This window comes from Sinohyriopsis cumingii, chromosome 10 (genome assembly GCF_028554795.1).
Source record: "Sinohyriopsis cumingii isolate HCF-2022 chromosome 10, ASM2855479v2, whole genome shotgun sequence".
NCBI classification, from domain to species: domain Eukaryota; kingdom Metazoa; phylum Mollusca; class Bivalvia; order Unionida; family Unionidae; genus Sinohyriopsis; species Sinohyriopsis cumingii.
This window is the reverse complement of record NC_142970.1, coordinates 35,410,477-35,429,963: the sequence shown is the minus strand read 5'-3', so window position 1 is coordinate 35,429,963 and position 19,487 is coordinate 35,410,477. Positions and strand designations below refer to the sequence as shown.

The 19,487-nt window shown below is 34.9% G+C and overlaps 1 protein-coding gene across 2 annotated transcripts in view; it reads left to right on the top strand.

The window, feature by feature from the left end:
* The window catches only part of LOC149789868 (solute carrier family 15 member 1-like), a 233,610-nt gene that overhangs the window by 96,729 nt on the left and 117,394 nt on the right, over positions 1-19,487 (top strand). For both annotated transcript variants that reach the window (XM_089971874.1, XM_089971873.1), the window contains exons 10-11: positions 5,034-5,120; positions 17,081-17,170. In XM_089971874.1, the coding sequence (XP_089828000.1) occupies positions 5,034-5,120; positions 17,081-17,170 (177 nt within the window). The remainder of the gene's footprint in view (positions 1-5,033; positions 5,121-17,080; positions 17,171-19,487) is intronic.

The following is a 19,487-nucleotide window of genomic DNA, read 5'->3' as shown; positions in this document are numbered from 1 at the left end:
AGCTATTGCATTAACCCTGGCATTTGTTTTTGTACTATCCATGGCATCTGCTATTGTACTTGCCCTGGAATTTGCTAGCCCTGGCATTTGCGTTGGCATTGGCATCAGCACAAATAGAAGGAGATACATGCATACACCATAACTAAATGTCATTCATTCTTTCTAGATCCTATGTAACTGTTTGAATTGGATATAATAGACCCTCCTCAGGATTTTTGCATAATGTATAAATACTCTCATATCTGGAGTCATGTAACTGTGAGGAGATGCATTTCAATGAGTACTACATCTTGATCACAAATTTAGGGACTGTGAACTATATTTCACATTTCACTGATTTGGTTAACTTTTGTTTTTTAAGTTTATTTCTCAAGTTCTGTTTATGATAGAAACATCCGACTATGATTGTATGTGTCTGTTAGAACCACAGAGGAAGGTCACTTTGAATTACTTTTAACATTTTACTAGCTTACATTAGATTTTGCATTTATCTCATGACCAACTAGTTTTTTTAAAACCTGAATATATCCTGTTCTATCTAGAAAGTTGGTGTGGGATGGATATTAATGAATAGTGCAGCAAAGTAGTTCACTGTTAAATATATTTCATGCCGTGCTGACTTTGGCTAAATGTTTAGTTTTAAGGATTTCTCAAGTTCTTGTTCATGGAATCATCAAATTAGATGATTGTATGCATCTCTACTAGAACAGCACCCTTACCACAAAAGAATATCATTGTGACCTACATTTAACATTTTACTGGCTTTTATTAAGTACTTTTGTTTAGCTCATGACCAAATCAGTTTCCAGCACACTCTCTCTCTATATATATATAATTCATAAAAGTTGATGAATACAAGTAATTTCAACTGCTTGGTCACAGAAGTATGTCATTGTGACCCATGCTTTAATGCCTAGGGTTTATTCTCAATCACTTAAATTAGAAATGCCTGAACTCCCATTTAAATAAAGATGTTGATCCCTAAGGCTGTAGAGTACGTAACTGGTGTATCCAATAAAGTTCTCAATCTTTCCAGTTCATGTATCCAATAAAATTCTCTATCTTTCCAGTTCATGTATCCAATAAAGTTCTCTATCTTTCCAGTTGGTGTATCCAATAAAGTTCTTTATCTTTCCAGTTGGTGTATCCAGTAAAGTTCTCTATCTTTCCAGTTCCTGTATCCAATAAAGTTCTCTATCTTTCCAGTTGGTGTATCCAATAAAGTTCTCTATCTGTCCAGTTCATGTATCCAATGAAGTTCTCTATCTTTCCAGTTGGTGTATCCAATAAAGTTCTCTATCTTTCCAGTTCATGTATCCAGTAAAGTTCTCTATCTTTCCAGTTCATGTATCCAGTAAAGTTCTCTATCTTTCCAGTTGGTGTATCCAATAAAGTTCTCTATCTTTCCAGTTGGTGTATCCAATAAAGTTACTATCTTTCCAGTTCATGTATCCAATAAAGTTCTCTATCTTTCCAGTTGGTGTATCCAGTAAAGTTCTCTATCTTTCCAGTTCCTGTATCCAATAAAGTTCTCTATCTTTCCAGTTGGTGTATCCAATAAAGTTCTCTATCTGTCCAGTTCATGTATCCAGTGAAGTTCTCTATCTTTCCAGTTGGTGTACCCAATAAAGTTCTCTATCTTTCCAGTTCATGTATCCAGTAAAGTTCTCTATCTTTCCAGTTCATGTATCCAGTAAAGTTCTCTATCTTTCCAGTTGGTGTATCCAGTAAAGTTCTCTATCTTTCCAGTTGGTGTATCCAATAAAGTTCTCTATCTTTCCAGTTGGTGTATCCAATAAAGTTCTCTGTCTTTCCAGTTGGTATATCCAATAAAGTTCTCTATCTTTCCAGCTGGTGTATCCAATGAAGTTCTCTATCTTTCCAGTTGGTGTATCCAATAAAGTTCTCTATCTTTCCAGTTCATGTATCCAGTAAAGTTCTCTATCTTTCCAGTTGGTGTATCCAGTAAAAGTTATCTGCTGTTCCAATTAATATTTCTTCTAGAGAGCTCAGGAACAGATTGGATTTTTTCTATTAACTTATAGTTAGTACATTTTATGCTGTGGTCAGATTGGTTAAGGCACTTAGAAACTGGGGTATGCTTTCTATTATGGATAATCTCCAAGGTGTTCTTTTATTCTTCCTTGTAATTCCCTTTTAATCTCACCTGCATATTGTTTGCCACAGAGATGATAGTAACATTATGTGTAGCACAGTGACACTTTGAAGTATATTTGAGGTTTGCAAATGTACTTCTGAATATTTTAGATTATTTGCCATTTTGCACAAACTCTTGAAGATTTGTCTGCCAATTTTGTAGTTTGATCAATTTTGAAAGTAGTTTCCTAGCTTCGTTTTAGAAAGGAATTGAAAAGTTAAATTGTAGCAGATGCAAGGCTTGTTGGTGTACTGAAACTCTATTGTCCAGTTTCCTGGTTTTGGTTAGTGTTCACATCTCTTCTAATCACTGTGGTTGTGGAGGAGCTGGATAGAACTGTTGAGCACTTCCACAGAGATTTATTGGGCTGCCTGTGGATTTGGGACCTATCAAATTGGTTTCCCGGAGGAGCTGCTACCTGAGAGGATGTGGAGGCATTCTCTTCCATCTGCTGGGATGGTCTAGTCCCCCCATGTCACAGACTGGTTTTGTCATCCTTGTAATTCATTAGAGGGAAATGGTCTTGTTGATTCATTTTTTCAACTGATCGTCATGTCTTGTCATGAGAAGTTGATATACCACTAGCTGTAGGTCCCACCAGTGCAGCTGTATTTTGGGTCATGCAATAAATTATTTATATTGTGCTGAGCTATTGTTGCAGCCGGTGTACTTAATTTCACACTGCATTGATGCAGTCAGGTTTGGAATGACATAATTGTCATGCATCAACAATTTGGCTTAAGTAGTGTTAAAAAAATATTAAAAAGAATATGTTTCTGTGTAAAAATAGGGGTAATGAGGGAAGTAAATATCACTGTGTGTAATAAATGAATACAGGAAGTACAACTATGTGTAATAAATGATGGCAGTAAATACAACTATGTGTAATAAATGATGGCAGTAAAGTACTACTATGTGTAATAAATGAGGACTAAGTATAACACAGTAAGTACAACTATGTGTAATAAATGAGGAGAGTAAATACTACATGTAATAAATGAGGGCAGTAAAGTACCACTGTGTATAATAAATGAAGACAGTAAGTACAACTGTGTGTAATAAATGAGGACAGTAAAGTACCACTGTTTGTATAATAAATGAAGACAGTACAACTGTGTGTAATAAATGAGGACAGTAAGTACAACTGTGTGTAATAAAGGAGGACAGTAAGTACAAACTGTGTGTAAGAAATGAGGACAGTAAGTACAACTGTGTGTAATAAATGAGGACAGTAAGTACAACTGTGTGTAATAAATTAGGACAGTAAGTTCAACTATGTATAATAAATGAGGACAGTAAAGTACCACTGTATAATAAATGAGGACAGTAAGTACATGTGTGTGTAATAAATGAGGACAGTAAGTACAACTGTGTGTAATAAATTAGGAAAGTAAGTTCAACTATTTATAATAAATGAGGACAGTAAAGTACCACTGTGTATAATAAATGAGGGCAGTAAGTACATGTTTGTGTAATAAATGAGGACAGTAAGTACAACTCTGTGTAATAAATGAGGACAGTAAGTACAACTGTGTGTAATAAATTAGGGCAGTAAAGTACAACTGTGTGTAATAAAAGAGGACAGTTAAGTACAACTGTGAGTTATAAATGATGGCAGTAAAGTACTACTGTGTAATAAATGAGGACAGTAAGTACAATTATGTGTAATAATTAAGGACTGAAAGTACAACTATGTGTAATAAATGAGGAGAGCAAATACTACTATGTGTAATAAATGAAGGCAGTAAAGAACCACTGTGTATTAAAAATGAGGACATTAAGTACAACGGTGTGTAATAAATGAGGACAGTAAGTACAAGTATGTGTAATAAATGAGACAGTAAGTATAACTGTCAGTGTCTAATAAATTAGGGCAGTAGAGTACTACTATGCATAATAAATGAAGACAGTAAGTTGTTGTTGTTGTAGGGTTTAACGCCGTTTATTCAGCACATGATAGGCTATACATGGTGGGCAGTATTAATGGTGGAGGAAGAACCCAGGAAATCCCCGGAAAGAATCACTGACCTTGAGAAGCTACTGGCAGGCTTTCTCACATACCCACATTGGTCGAATCCGAGACGTGAACTTACACAGACAGAAGTGAGATGGCAGTGGTCCATAATGGAGAGCGCTTTAGACCACTCGCCCACTCAGGGCCCCAGGACAGTAAGTACAGCTGTGTGTAATAAATGAGGACAGAAAGTACAACTGTGTTTAATAAATTAGGGAGTAAAGTACTACTGTGTATAATAACTGAGGACAGGAAGTATAACTTTGTGTAATAAATGATGGCAGTCAAGTACTACTATGTGTAATAAATGAGGACAGTAAGTACTGCTATGTGTAATAAATGAGGCAGTAAAATACTACTGTGTAATAAATGAGGACAGTAAGTGCTACTATGTGTAATTAATGAGGGCAGTATATACCACAGTGTGTAATATTTATTGGTAAGTAAAGGGCATGAAGGGCTTTAAAATTTGACAGAAATTATTAGGGCTGTAAATGCCACCATGAGGTCTGTGAATTTACTGTATTTATGTGCACCATACCAAAGTGATAAAACTTTATGATTTTTTTCAAGGTTCTTTACAACACATAGTATTAAAAATGTTTATAATTAATAATATTGCAGCAGAGTGATTGGCAGAGCTTGTCTGAATTTTAATTTAATTATTAAGTTGGACTGTGCCTTGAGGATGAAAGCATTCCTTGAAATCCCACATCTTACAAATCAGCTGCTGTTGCAATTTTGCTTTTGCATCTTTGATGTTCTTGATGATTGATGTTTGCATTAATGAACATTGTTACCCTTTCAACATTGAAAGGTGGACATGACATTAACTATCCATAACGTTTTATCCTTGGATAGATTGGATTGAAGGGGAAGTGCAGAAGCAGACAGTATGGTGGGGTTCAGAAGGAACACTGGTTGGATTTTGCCCAGGGCAAATTTGAGGTCAGTATTGACAAAATGTTTTTCATCTAGAAACCACTGATGAAGTTATTGAACTACATTTTGTATGTGATAGGTATCCATTATGCCATCCATTAGTTTGTCCTCCAACAGTTGCTATTTTGAACATTGCAAAAATGACATTGCCAATTTCAGCCAAATTTTGCACAAAACATGGCATGAGGAGCTTTCAAGTATGTACAGGTAGAGAAAACTTTTAACAACATTTTTAAATTAATGCTGAACAGAACTTGACCAAATTTAACAGAAAGATCAGGGTGTCTGGGACTTACAATACAAAATGATAAATCATGCTGACTGGCTATCAGATATGGTTACTGTTACAGAGAACAGAAAACCTTTATATGTAATCTTCTCAATAACCACTGAACATAATATTATCAGATTTGACAGAAATTACCCATAGCATGACATGCCTTAAAGTCTGACAGAAATTAGCCCTTGCATGAAGGGCTTTTAAATTTGACAGAAATCACCCTTGGCATGAAGGGCTTTAAAATTTGACAGAAATCACCCCATGAAGGGCTTTAAAATTTGACAGAAATCACCCTTGGCATGAAGGGCTTTAAAATTTGACAGAAATTAGCCCTGCATGAAGGGCTTTAAAATTTGACAGAAATCACCCCTGGCATGAAGGACTGTAACATTTTTACAGTTGAACTTAATCTAGGATCAAATCATACCACTATTGGTAAAAACAGAATTTTTTTTTAATGACTTCTTGTAAAAGTTATCATCAAAACGTTTGACCTGACCTGACAGCAAGCATCCTGTCATGAAGGGTTTTAAGGTTTATAAAAATATCTGAAATCAAATAGTGACACCATTACTGAAATCAGATAGTGACACCATTACTGAAATCAGATAGTGACACCTGTACTAAAATCAGATAGTTACACCATTACTAAAATCAGATCGTGACAGCGTTACTTAAATCAGATAGTGAAACCATCACTAAAATAGGTGAGGAACCATTATTTGTACATGAAAACGAACACAATATGATAATGTACAGTTGATGTTAATTACAGTTATGAAACATGCATAATTCTTCAAGTCAGAACGTGGTTTGAAACAACCTGATCCTTCTAATCTGTTGTTTGGCAATCTAGGGACTCATCTGGGGATACAATTTCAAACCTCCATAATTGACACGTACACATCTGTTGACTGTAAGAAACTCATGTGTTTAACACTATGAAACCGAACTGCTCCGGTGGCCTAGTGGTTAGAGCATCTGCCTGAGAAGCTGGAGGTTGTGGGTTCGAACCCTGGCCAAAGACTTACAAAAATGGTACTAACAGCTGCTTCATTTGGCGCTCAGCATTAAGAGGTTAGTGTTATGACTGGTTGACCGGGTGTCAGGATAATATGACTGGGTGGGACATCATGCTACATGTCTGCGGCATGATTCCCCAATGCTAAATATCACTATAAACTGTCACACTGCAGACATCATAGTGATATGGCTGAAAATTTGTTAAAGCTACGTTAAAAATCTAAATCACACACACATACTCATTCATATCTGATGGGACCTCCTCATCATTTATCCAATACTGAAAGGCCTTAATGCTTTCTGTCCTAACCAGTCAAATAATGTAAGGCAGTTGATTAGTAAAAGATTATTTTTAATAATAGCATAAATATTTGATGGCAGATTAACAACATTTATATATACAGCTAAAACCTCAAACCATAATGCTAGCTATCAGATCTGGTCAAATTTTGTTCAGTGTATATGGAGCAGTTATTCAAATTTTTTTATCTTTATCAGAATGGCAACCAATTTGATGGCATACTGGCAAAATGTGTGAAGAAAACAAACCATGAAAGCTCAATATAATCAGGATGCTTTCTGTCAAATGTAGAATTCTGCTGAGCGTTTATTTAGAAGTTATTTTTAAGTTTTATCTGTTTTTAGCAATGGTATCAATATCTGTTCTTAGTAATGGTGTCACTGATTTTAGTGATGATGTCAGTCTCTGTTTTTAGTAATGGTGTCATCAGATTGTAGTAATGGTGTCACCTATTTTAGTGATGGTTTCACTGTCTGATTTAAGTAACGCTGTCACTATCTGATTTAAGTAACGCTGTCACTCTCTGATTTTAGTAATGGTATCACTATCTGATTTTAGTAATGGTGTAACTATCTGATTTTAGTACAGGTGTCACTATCTGATTTCAGTAATGGTGTAACTATCTGATTTCATTAATGGTGTAACTATCTGATTTCAGTGATGGTGTCATTATCTGTGTGTGAGTGTGTCATGGGTATGTCAATTATAAATGATTTGGATATAACACAATCACAATTGTTCAGTAATTTCACAAATGTCTTGAAGTACTGTGAAGTTTTAGAGCTGAAGAAATAGCTGTTTGATTGAATAATTTGGCAAGATGTGTTGTATTCTTGAGAAAAAACATTTTATGACTGCTTCCTTCTTTATATGATGATAGTTTGCACAATATAAAATAGATGGAATGATGGACAGGTAGACCATAACTGAAATTGCTAATTCACCCAGCACTCACGTACTGCTAGCTGGACTGACTGACAGGTGATACATTATTGCATAAGAAGAACTGATAGAGAAGTAATCTCAAACTCTTTAACAACTATTTAGCATTATAAAACAGTACATAAGTATGCATCTTTGGCATTCCTTGGGTCTCACCGTCCACTGCATGAGGTTAGTTGTAGTAAGATGGTAGAGAAGCATGCAGTATGTATGAGGCGGAATCGCCAGTATGACTGATGTCAGGGCCGAATGGCCAACATACCCTATCTGTGAGGCGGAATCGCCAGTATGACTGATGTCAAGGCAGAATTGCCGAATTTTGAGGCAGACTCGCCAGTATGACTGACTGACACAACGGTTAAGGCAGAATTGCCCCTGTATTGAGGCAGAGTTGCCATAACTTGTTATGTTGGTAAGTTGATTGGATTGGGGACAGAATGTCCGATGATGCAATAGCGGCGAATACCACTTGGAGAAGATACAGCAAGAGTAGCCTGTTAGTATGAGGGGTCTGGTTGCCACCTCTAGAGATAGTGGAATTAGTAAGCTGGTTAAGCAGAAGACCTGAAGACCTGAAGGTGAAGGGTGAGCCAAATGTAACAGAACTGCAGGCAGCAGTTGGGGCGGTGGAGAATGCAAAAACAAAAACTGTCCACTCAACGCTGATCACTTGTAAAGTGAATGACCACTGTCATCTACCTCAGTACAGCAGACCCTTGTCTCTGATTGGCTGATTGCCGATCCAACTTAGTGTGCATGTCCACTGAAACTGACCCTGAACTGACCCACATAATAGGCTTTGACTGGAATCCATACTTTTGTGTAAACATCATTTAATTACATTAAGCACCTAATATTACTGACTACTAATTTCAGTTGTGTCAGTTTGCTTCACTTTGATCTCAGTTTATTTTTTTCAAAACCTGATAATTGTGAATCTAATTACTATTCAATAATGGCATCAAGTGTTCTTTGTGTTTCTCTTCAGTGTATCCTGTGTATAGTCATTGGTTAGTCTTGGATAAACAATAGCCAATGGGTATTTGATTGGTCATCTACCATAAACAATAGCCAATGGGTACTTGATTGATTATCTACCATAAACAATAGCCAATGGGTATTTGATTGGTCATCTACCATAAACAATAGCCATTGTGTATTTGATTGGTCATCTACCATAAACAATAGCCAATGGGTATTTGATTGGTCTTCTTCCATAAACAATAGCCAAAGGGTGTTTGTTTTGTCACCTACCATAAACAACCAGCCACTATATGATACAATGGTTGGACTAAGTTCCTTAATTTAACTACCTAATTATGGGAAAATAATAGATCACCAATTCCTACTCAGTCAATTGACATACCCATGATAGACCAAATGATGCTAGAAATGAATGCGGATATCAGCTTTAAATCCTCTAGATTTACTGTACACAGGCCACTTATCTTCTGCTCTGTACCCTACACTGGCTATCCATTTGATCCAGAATCAAAAACAAAATTTGTTCTCTGTACTACGTTTCACTAATGGACTCTAGTCCAACATACCTATCTGACCTCACCCATGTGTACACACCAGCACGATACTTACGCTCATCTTCTGACAATTGTATACTCATTATTCCCACTATATGGACACCATTCTTTTGCATACCAGGGCCCAGCAACGTGGAATGAATTGCCCACTGAACTTAGACACAAAGACACAGTGATCCCATTCAAGAGTGCTCTCAAAACTCACTTATTTCGACTGCAAGAATAAACTTAAAGACCTAATAATGTTTCCTACCTTAAATATTCTCAGCATGGTTTTTTCTTCTGTGTTTTCTAATTTCATGGTGTTTGTGTTTTTAATCATATCATTATATATGTTTTTTAACTTATAGGTGTTGTCTAATGTTGTAAAGCACTTAGAGCTTCGAAAGATTAGGCACTATACAAAATCATCATTATTATTATTATTACTGTAGTGTTCATGTTGCAAATATTGTATTCAAACTATGACTGGAACAGAAATATTAAAGTTCTAGTGGGGCAGGGATTTTATATTTTATTTAAACTTGCAAATCCTTGTTTTCGCTCTGCAGTAAAGTCATAGTAACTGGTGTCAAGAAATATTTTGGTCCGTATAGAATGAATTTAATTTATTCTTCTTCTCACCTTTAAGGTCAAAACTCAGCTGGGTTTTTTTACCCATGAAATGGATTTTTTTATTCCCACATACAAAATTTCAGTTATAATAATTTTCAAGCCTAAAGATAAGTTTCCTATTAGAAACATCTGATGTTTGAATTGGGCATTTTATTGTCAGTCAGAAATTAGTCCATTTTGGACATATCCAATATACATGAATTTACTGAAAATACAGTATCTATGGGTTTTTTTAGCATATTTTTTTATGTTATTGCCATCATGGATACAATGAGTCTGATTGGTGAGTACACATTCTTAAACTATTTAAACACTTTTCAGTTGCCATATTTCTTAATCATGCATATGTATGTACCAATACCTGGTGTCTGCATTAATTAGATATAGTATCACTAAGGGGCCCCAAGGATTCAAAGTGCTCACCTTTACAAATCACTGCGTCTCACCACTGTTAATGTGAGTTCTGGTCTCAGTTCAACCAACGTTAATATTCGATAAGCTTTCCAGCATCTTCCTGTTAGTTGGTGGTTCTTCCTGTGGCTTTCTCAGATTTTCCACAAAATATACTGTGTTAAACCCACAAAATCAAACCAATGCATGTAATCACTATGTTAAGTATTTCACATTTAATATGCATCAGTTAAGGTTGGCAACTTTCTTACTGAAGCCCACAGTTTTGTGCCTCTCCTTCTTCCCCTTCCACCCAGTCTTATATGGTCAAAAGTACACATATGCAACATTTTTTTTGGTTAACTGACTGATCTTGATATTGCACTATACATAGTGTGTTATAGAATGGGTTCACCAAATTGTTGTTGTTGTTGTTGTTGTGGTAGGGTTTAACGCCATTTTTCAGCACAAGATAGGCTATACATGGCGGCCAGTATAACTGGTGGAGGAAGAACCCTGAAAACCCCCAGGAAGAACCCCTGACCCACAAGAGCTACTGGCATGCTTTCTCATGTACCCACATTAGCTGGGCCTGAGCCTTGAACCCATGCAGACAGAGGTGAGATGGCAGTGATCCGGAACGGTGAGTGCTTCAGACCATTCAGCCACTCGTGGGCTCTGTTCATCGAATTAATGGTAATTTATTTTGAACAAATGGGGATTAATTACTGGTCACTAGAAGGTGTCACCACCATGAGGAAATGATCTTGAAGGCCAAGGTCACAGCTCCATATTATAAAGTTTATATTTACTCTTAAACTTTAGAGCCATTTCAGATAAATTGATGAAACTTGGTATACTTACATGTCATCGCTTGGAAGTATGTCATGAACAACATTTTGGACCCAGTCTTCAAAGTCAAGGTCACATCAGCTCAATAACAGTTTTCTTTTGCACTTTCCCATCCATGAATACTTTTGAACCATTTCAAATTAAGGGATGAAACCATGGTTGTTGTTGTTGTTGTTGTAGGGTTTAATGCCATTTTTCAGCACAATTTAGACTATACATGGCGGCCAGTATAAATGGTGGAGAAGAACCCATAAAACCCCCGGAAATAATCACCAACCCATGAGAAGCTACTTGCAAGCTTTCTCACATACCCACATTGGCTAAACCCAAGACTCCAACCTAAGCAGACATAGGTGAGATGGCAGTGATCCATAATGGTGAGCACCTTAGACCACTTGACCACTCAGGGCCCCAGAAAGCATGGTAGCATCATGACTAACTTGGAGTGTGCTGCATAGGTTATATTTCATTCCATCTTTAAGGCCATGGTCTTGGCTCAATATTTAGGTTTTTTATTTTCCTTTCTACTCTGTAACTTTAGGTGTGTTGCATACTGCATTGGGGTCTCTATTCAAGGTCAGTATTATTTGTATGAATCTATGGTCTTAAACTAAGTAGCGGAAAAGAGTGAAAATCAACATGTTTTGTAAAACTCAACAAATAATTTATTTCCAATGAAGACAAAGAGAAAATTTAAAAAGAACAGTAATGCCAATTAAGTCCCATATAGTCCTAAAAGTTTTATCACAAGTCCAAATGTATAAAGTTCCAACTAAATTCCAGTGATATTCATGATAAGTTCCAGTATTGAATATGCTATTGTGCCTGTAGTCTTGAATATGTTAATGTGCCAATGGCCTCCAGTGTTGATATGTGCTAACAGCCTTCTGATGTATTACAATAATATAATCCCAAAATGTTCTTGCCTGGAATCACTATAATTGCAAATTAATGTTCCAGTCCAAGATTATAGATGAGCAATTTGTATTTCCAGTGAATAATAACAAATAATTCCACTGAAATGAAATACTGAATACAACATTAAGACTTATTCTGCCTGAGATGTTAATTGCAAAATAAGTAATTTCTCAAGTAAACACAATCATAGAAAAAGCTGTACACAAAAGTAGAACATGGATGAGGGTCAAAAGTTCATTCTATAAAATTCTAAGTTGTGAACAAGATAAAGTTTGTTAAACAATTATGATAAAGAACATGGTACACATAATACCAATGTCCCAGACCCAGACCCAGATAAACATATTTACCTCCATTGATAATGATCCTAATATTTAACCCACACAAACATAGAAATATGAACTTTGTATACTATATATATATATATATATATATATATATATATATATATATATATATATTAAGTTTTCTGTCACTTTTCTTCTGCTCTTTAATTGTAGAAACATGGTTGAAAATTTGTATACTTGTGTGTGTGTTGTATGTTATATTGGGTGTCCTGTCTTCAAGATTCAAAGTTATAATACATATTATTTTGTGTTTTTCACATTTTCCTTATTCGTTAGATTAGGAGACCTCTTTTTGGCACATGGATAAAACTTGGTAGATTTATATTGACTACATTTTTCTGGCTCCTGCATTTTAGGTTAGATTCGCAGGTCAATGTTTTTTTCTTCTTATAACTGGAAGGCTTGAGGAGGTAACTGGATGAACCTTGGTGCACTTACTCTTCTAGGTTTAGTGGCAGGAGACAAAAATCACCATATTTCCATCTTCTTGGTTTGTGCAGCTGCAAAATGCATTAAATTTGATTCTTCACAAATACAAGTGACTGCATTATATTATCATACAAAGCATTAATATAATGCTGATTTGGGTCTGGTTTTGGTAGTTTGTGGCTCAGCAATGTGTTAAAGGTTACAGGTATGTCATTCTTAGGCAAAACGAATCATATATATTGCTGATTCGAGTGAATATTTTGGTTCAAATGTGACAAATACTCTTAAAAATTGTAATATTTCATGTTTTATGTAAAGATGGATAGACCTACAGATCTTACACATGTAGGTATGGCATTTTGTCCCAGGATGGTTATTGTTGGACCCAGCTTCTTCATATGAATGTGTGCACACCTGTGTGTACATATGTACAGGTACTGGTGTGGACTTAATGAGATAGACTTCTCCCTTCTCTACTGTGTGTACCTATGTACAGGTACTGGTGTGGACTTTTAATGAGATAGACTTCTCCCTTCTCTAATGTGTGTATATATGTAAAGGTACTGATGTGGACTTAATAAAATAGACTTCTCCCTTCTCTACTGTGTGTACCTATGTACAGGTACTGGTGTGGACTTTTAATGAGATATACCTTTCCCTGCTCTACTGTGTGTACATATGTACAGGTACAGGTGTGTACTTTTAATGAGATATACTTCTCCCTTCTTAACTGTGTGTATATATGTACAGGTACTGGTGTGGACTCCTAATGAGATATACTTCTTCTGTCTCTACTGTGTGTAGATATGTACAGGTACTGGTGTGGACTTCTAATGAGATATACCTTTCCCTGCTCAACTGTGTGTACATATATGTACAGGTACTGGTGTAGACTCCTTGAGAGATATTCTTCTCCTTTCTCTACTGTGTGTACATATGTACAGGTACTGGTGTGGACTTCTAATGAGATATATCTTTCCCTGCTCTACTGTGTGTACATCTGTAATGGTACTGGTGTGGACTCCTAATGAGATGTACCTTTCCCTGCTCTACTATGTGTACATATATGTACAGGTACTGGTGTGGACTTCTAATGAGATATACCTTTCCCTTCTCTACTGTGTGTACATATGTACAGGTACTGGTGTGGACTTCTAATGAGATATACCTTTCCCTTCTTTACTTTGGCTAATGACTTTAAACTTCAAAACATTGTTGTGGCTAAGTTTGATTATTTTGAAGTCTTCCATCTTTCTTGAAGTTGTATAAATGGAAATGTTGGGATGCAGTCTGCAGGCTGTGTAAATGGAAATGTTGCGATGCACTCAGCAAAGCCACCTCATTGGTCATGTCTTTTGAGTTATATTAATTGCAGTTAGTTGTAAGTATTTATTACCTTGTATTCAATCACTGATATTTAGTTTCAGGAACAGCACTTGTCGCCTCCTCCTGACAAAGTAAAAATTGTCTGGGCCAAGTAAAATGCTACTATATACTAACCCTGGGCCAAGTTAATGCAGAATGACACCTTGAGAATAGAGCTGAATGCCTTTTCTACCCTTAACAAGTGCCCAAGTTCAGCATCACTTGCCATTTTGTGTGCATCAGTTATATATAACTTATGCCAAATCTGCCTACTCCTTGTCACTCTACAACATGTTGTAAAGAAAACAACTACAGTGTTTTGTCTTTTTTATTTACATAGTAGGTTCATGATGTAAGGTTGACTCTAAATTGGCAAATATTATGAACATACAGACTTGCAGCCAATGATTTAGTGCTCACATTTACTGTGATAATTTTCAGTAATTTATGCATAATTTTGATAAGGAGAAAGATTCTCTTTCAGTAAGTGATCACACATTTTTATCAGTCAGACCTCTTAGAAGTTAAGAAATAAAGAATGTCAGCATTTTTTGAGTGATATTTTTGTCTGGTCAGGCATTGTTACAATTGCAGTAGTCACCAGTATTTTTAAGACAGAAGCATTGTTCATACATTGTCATGCCAAAGAGGAGATGCCAGCAGTATTTTAAAAACAGAAGCATTATTTATACATTGTCATGCCAAAGTGAAGATGCCAGCAATATTTTTAAGTCAGAAGCATTATTGATACATTGTCATGCCAATGGGGAGATGCCAGCTGATATTTCTATAAACATGTAATTACTTTTCACAACAAAAATATTGTCGGTTTATATATGAAATGAGTATTTTCATTATTTTAGTCAATTTCCACCAGCCTTCACACAATAGATTTGTTATAATCTATCTGTAAAGCTGCTAATGTTGTGACAACCATTTGGTCAAAATATAGTTGGGGTAATAACCAGATCTTTTTTAGTGCCTGTATGTAGCTCTCTAGAATGGAGGCTGACCATAATGGATCATTTAGTCTGAAAGTTGGAAGAAATTAAGACAGAATTCTTGTTTTGATTACAAATTACTGACATTTGTCTTGTGTAATGTAATTGCACACTTACATAAATAAATGATGGCATCTTTACTTTGGCATGACATTGTTTTATTAAAGCCACACAGTCTTGAAAATGCTGGTGATTTTGGGGCAAGCGTACCAATGTCTGACCAGATGAAAGTGATTTAGAATGTTCATATTATTATGACAAAGGGCTTCAACTTCGTAACAGAAAGAAGCAAAACCAAGTTTAGTAAAATCCAGAAATAATTTATTTCTCTATGTTGCAAAAGTGAAAACTAAAGAAACATTGCATTAAATCCCAAATAATCCTAAGTGTCCTATCACAAGTTCAACAGTATAGAATGTTCTGAATGAACTCAATAGTCTTGAATGTCCTGATGTACCAATAGTCTTGAATACGTTCAAAATAATCCCAAAGTAATGTATTAGTCCAAATGTCAATTTGCATGTTATAATTTTAATGAATAATTTAGATAAATAATTCTTCAAAAGTTACATCTGCAACCAACTGTAAATGATTCCAAACTCTGATCTTAAAACAGAAATGAATAATTTATCATGTCCTCTATAGATACAAATTTCACTTGACATATAATGTAATAGAATGTTTAGGAATTCTAATGGGAAATTCCACTAACTCACAAACAAGGTTATGCCTGGAACTAAAATGTTTGTAAAAAAAAGTGTTTACTACTTATAAACCTGACAAAAGTCTGTTAGGCAAAAACTCAATCTACAACCCTTAATCATGGACAGAAATTAAGTACAGAATATAAATAGATGTAACAACATTCTATTACATTTCTATAGTCCTAAAACTTCTATAGAAAATCCAAAAGTGTAGAGTATTCTTAATGAAATCCAGCAGTGTTCTAAATGAATTCCAATTTTGAATGTGCTGAAGTGCCAGTGGCCTGATGTGGTGTTTATACACTAACAGTATTGATATTTGACAATGATATAATCCAAAATGACCTTGAGTGAATTCACAATAATCCCAAAATAGTGATATAGTCTGAAATTATTAATGAGCACGTTATAATTCCAATGAATAATTTAATTAATTAAATCCTCCAACATTAACCGAAACCCAACAGAAATTGATTCTTTTAAAGACATGTTAAGATAGTAATGAATAATTCAGAAACAAAGAATTTTATATACCTGTGTTTGTGACCTATGCCTTAATAATATTTTCTGAAAATACTGTTATCTTAATGGAATTTTCCATCTAATTTTATAACAAGTTCAGGTCTGTTTACTTAAATTTTAGCAGTTTTACTGGGAAAAGGGTAGATGAACCATATTTTCTTAGGGGAATACAAATGTCCTGAATTCAGATCCAAGTAAACATCTTTAACTCCTAACAATAATAATCGTAATATATAATCTAAAATCATAGTCAAGAGTTAACTATGTAATATGTTGTTTATAAAAAGACCAGTCAGGTGGGCCAAACTCCTGACCTCAGTTATGGACATAGGTGAAGTACATAATACAAATTAAATATACATAATCAAGGACAAAAGCCAACACATGATACAAATTGCATATACATGAAAATTCTCTGTCTCTTAACTTATTCAGTATCAAGCACATGAAGATGCATAATAGACAATAGAAACAGAAACTTTTAACACCTAGAACCATGTATCATTCTAAGGAGCCATGTGTTAAAATATTTTCATGGTTTTGACTCATTTTAGTATCAAGCTTGCATCAGGAACTGTGGTTCTTTAATGAAAGAATAAGCAGTATAGTGAAGAAATGTACTATGTTGAGTATGATAAGGACAACAACAAGTAACCCTTGCAATTCACTCATCCTAGGGATGATTTTTTCCTAAGCACCTATTTACTATTATCTTCCTCTCTACTGTTGTTTATTGCAGGCAGAGTTTATAGAAGATGTGAAGATGCTTCTGAATGTCCTGTTTATGTATCTCCCCCTGCCCATCTTCTGGGCACTAAGTGACCAGCAGGTAATAAAACAGTACTTTGAAATGATCTTATAACTAACTGATTAAGGATGAGAAAGCACTGTACATGACTTTTAAAGCATTTCATAACTAACTGATTAAAAAGTGATAAAGCACAGAACCAGACTTAAAAAAAGTATTACATAGTTCTTCCATAAAAGCTCAGTTATAAGAATAGTGCTGATATAATGTAGTGATAAAATGAGATTTTTAATTGCGACATTCATTAACTGTTTCTCAGTCTTCCAGTCATGTCTCTAGGAAGACATCAGATCTTTTCCCAAAAATATTTCAGTAACAATGCTTTTGAATGCTGCAGTAATATCACATATGCTTCAGTAATAATACTTAAAAATGCTTCATTAATAACACTTACAAATGCTTTGGTAATAACACTTACAAATGTTTTGGTCATAACACTTATAAATCTTTCAATAATAAAATTTACAAATGTTTCAGTAATAACTCTTACAAATATTTTGGTAATAACACAGATATTTCAATAATAACACGTTTTGGTCACAACACTTACAAATGTTTCAATAATAAATTTTACCAATGTTTCAGTAATAACACTTATAAATGTTTCAGTAATAACTCTTACAAATGTTTCAGTAATAATACTTGTAAATGTTTCAGTAATAATTCTTTAATGTTAAGTAATAACACATATGTTTCAATATTAACACTAACAAATGTTTCATTGATAACTCTTACAAATGTTTCAGTAATAAAATTTACAAATGTTTCAGTAATAACACAGATGTTTCAGTAATAACACAAATGTTTTAGTAATAACATTTATAAATTCTTATATTCATATAACATACACATACTTAAAAAATATCTGCTTTCTTGTTGTTATATTTTACTTCCTTGATGGTGTCTGTCTTGTAAATGTTTCGATATGTGGTGGTAGGGTTTTGGGACTTTGTCTTTTATGTAAACATTGTTAAAAAGACTTGTATGATGTATCATCAGAGAAAACCTTTGACTGTATCATAAAAAAAAGCAGATTAAGCAAGTTTTGACCCTTCAGTTGAAGGGGTTTACATATTTTAACTTTGTCTTTTAGTTTAGAACTTATTCATATTGTTTAACATAGTTGCATATTATCTTTTAAGACTATATATTTATTTGGAAGGATTTCTCCTCTTCAAATTTTTGTCAATTTATACCTTACCATTTTTAATCATAACTTTTAACACACATTGTATAGCCGGTATTGTTTTGATAAGCTACTCAACTCCATATGTACCATCTATACCCACTTGTAAGTCAGGTCCAACTGCAAACTGCTTAGACCCAGAATCTCCATTGCATAATACACCAGTTTGTTAGGAGTAATCAGTAGAACAAACAGCATAGACCCATTGCATAATACACCAGTTTTTTAGGAGTAATCAGTAGAACAAACAGCATAGACCCATTGCGTAATATACCTGTTTGTTAGGAGTAATCAGTAGAAGAAACAGCATAGACCCATTGCATAATACACCTGTTTGTTAGGAGTAATCAGTAGAAGAAACAGCATAGACCCATTGCATAATACACCTGTTTGTTAGGAGTAATCAGTAGAAGAAACAGCATAGACCCATTGCATAATACACCTGTTTGTTAGGACTAATCAGTAGAACAAACAGCATAGACCCATTGCATAATACACCAGTTTGTTAGGAGTAATCAGTAGAACAAACAGCATAGACCCATTGCATAATATACCTGTTTGTTAGGAGTAATCAGTAGAAGAAACAGCATAGACCCATTGCATAATACACCAGTTTGTTAGGAGTAATCAGTAGAAGAAACAGCATAGACCCATTGCATAATACACCTGTTTGTTAGGAGTAATCGGTAGAAGAAACAGCATAGACCCATTGCATAATACACCTGTTTGTTAGGAGTAATCGGTAGAAGAAACAGCATAGACCCATTGCATAATACACCTGTTTGTTAGGAGTAATCGGTAGAAGAAACAGCATAGACCCATTGCATAGTACACCAGTTTGTTAGGAGTAATCAGTAGAACAAACAGCATAGACCCATTGCATAATACACCAGTTTGTTAGGAGTAATCAGTAGAACAAACAGCATAGACCCATTGCATAATACACCTGTTTGTTAGGAGTAATCAGTAGAAGAAACAGCATAGACCCATTGCATAATACACCAGTTTGTTAGGAGTAATAAGTAGAAGAAACAGCATAGACCCATTGCATAATACACCAGTTTGTTAGGAGTAATAAGTAGAAGAAACAGCATAGACCCATTGGTTAATACACCAGTTTGTTAGGAGTAATCAGTAGAAGAAACAGCATAG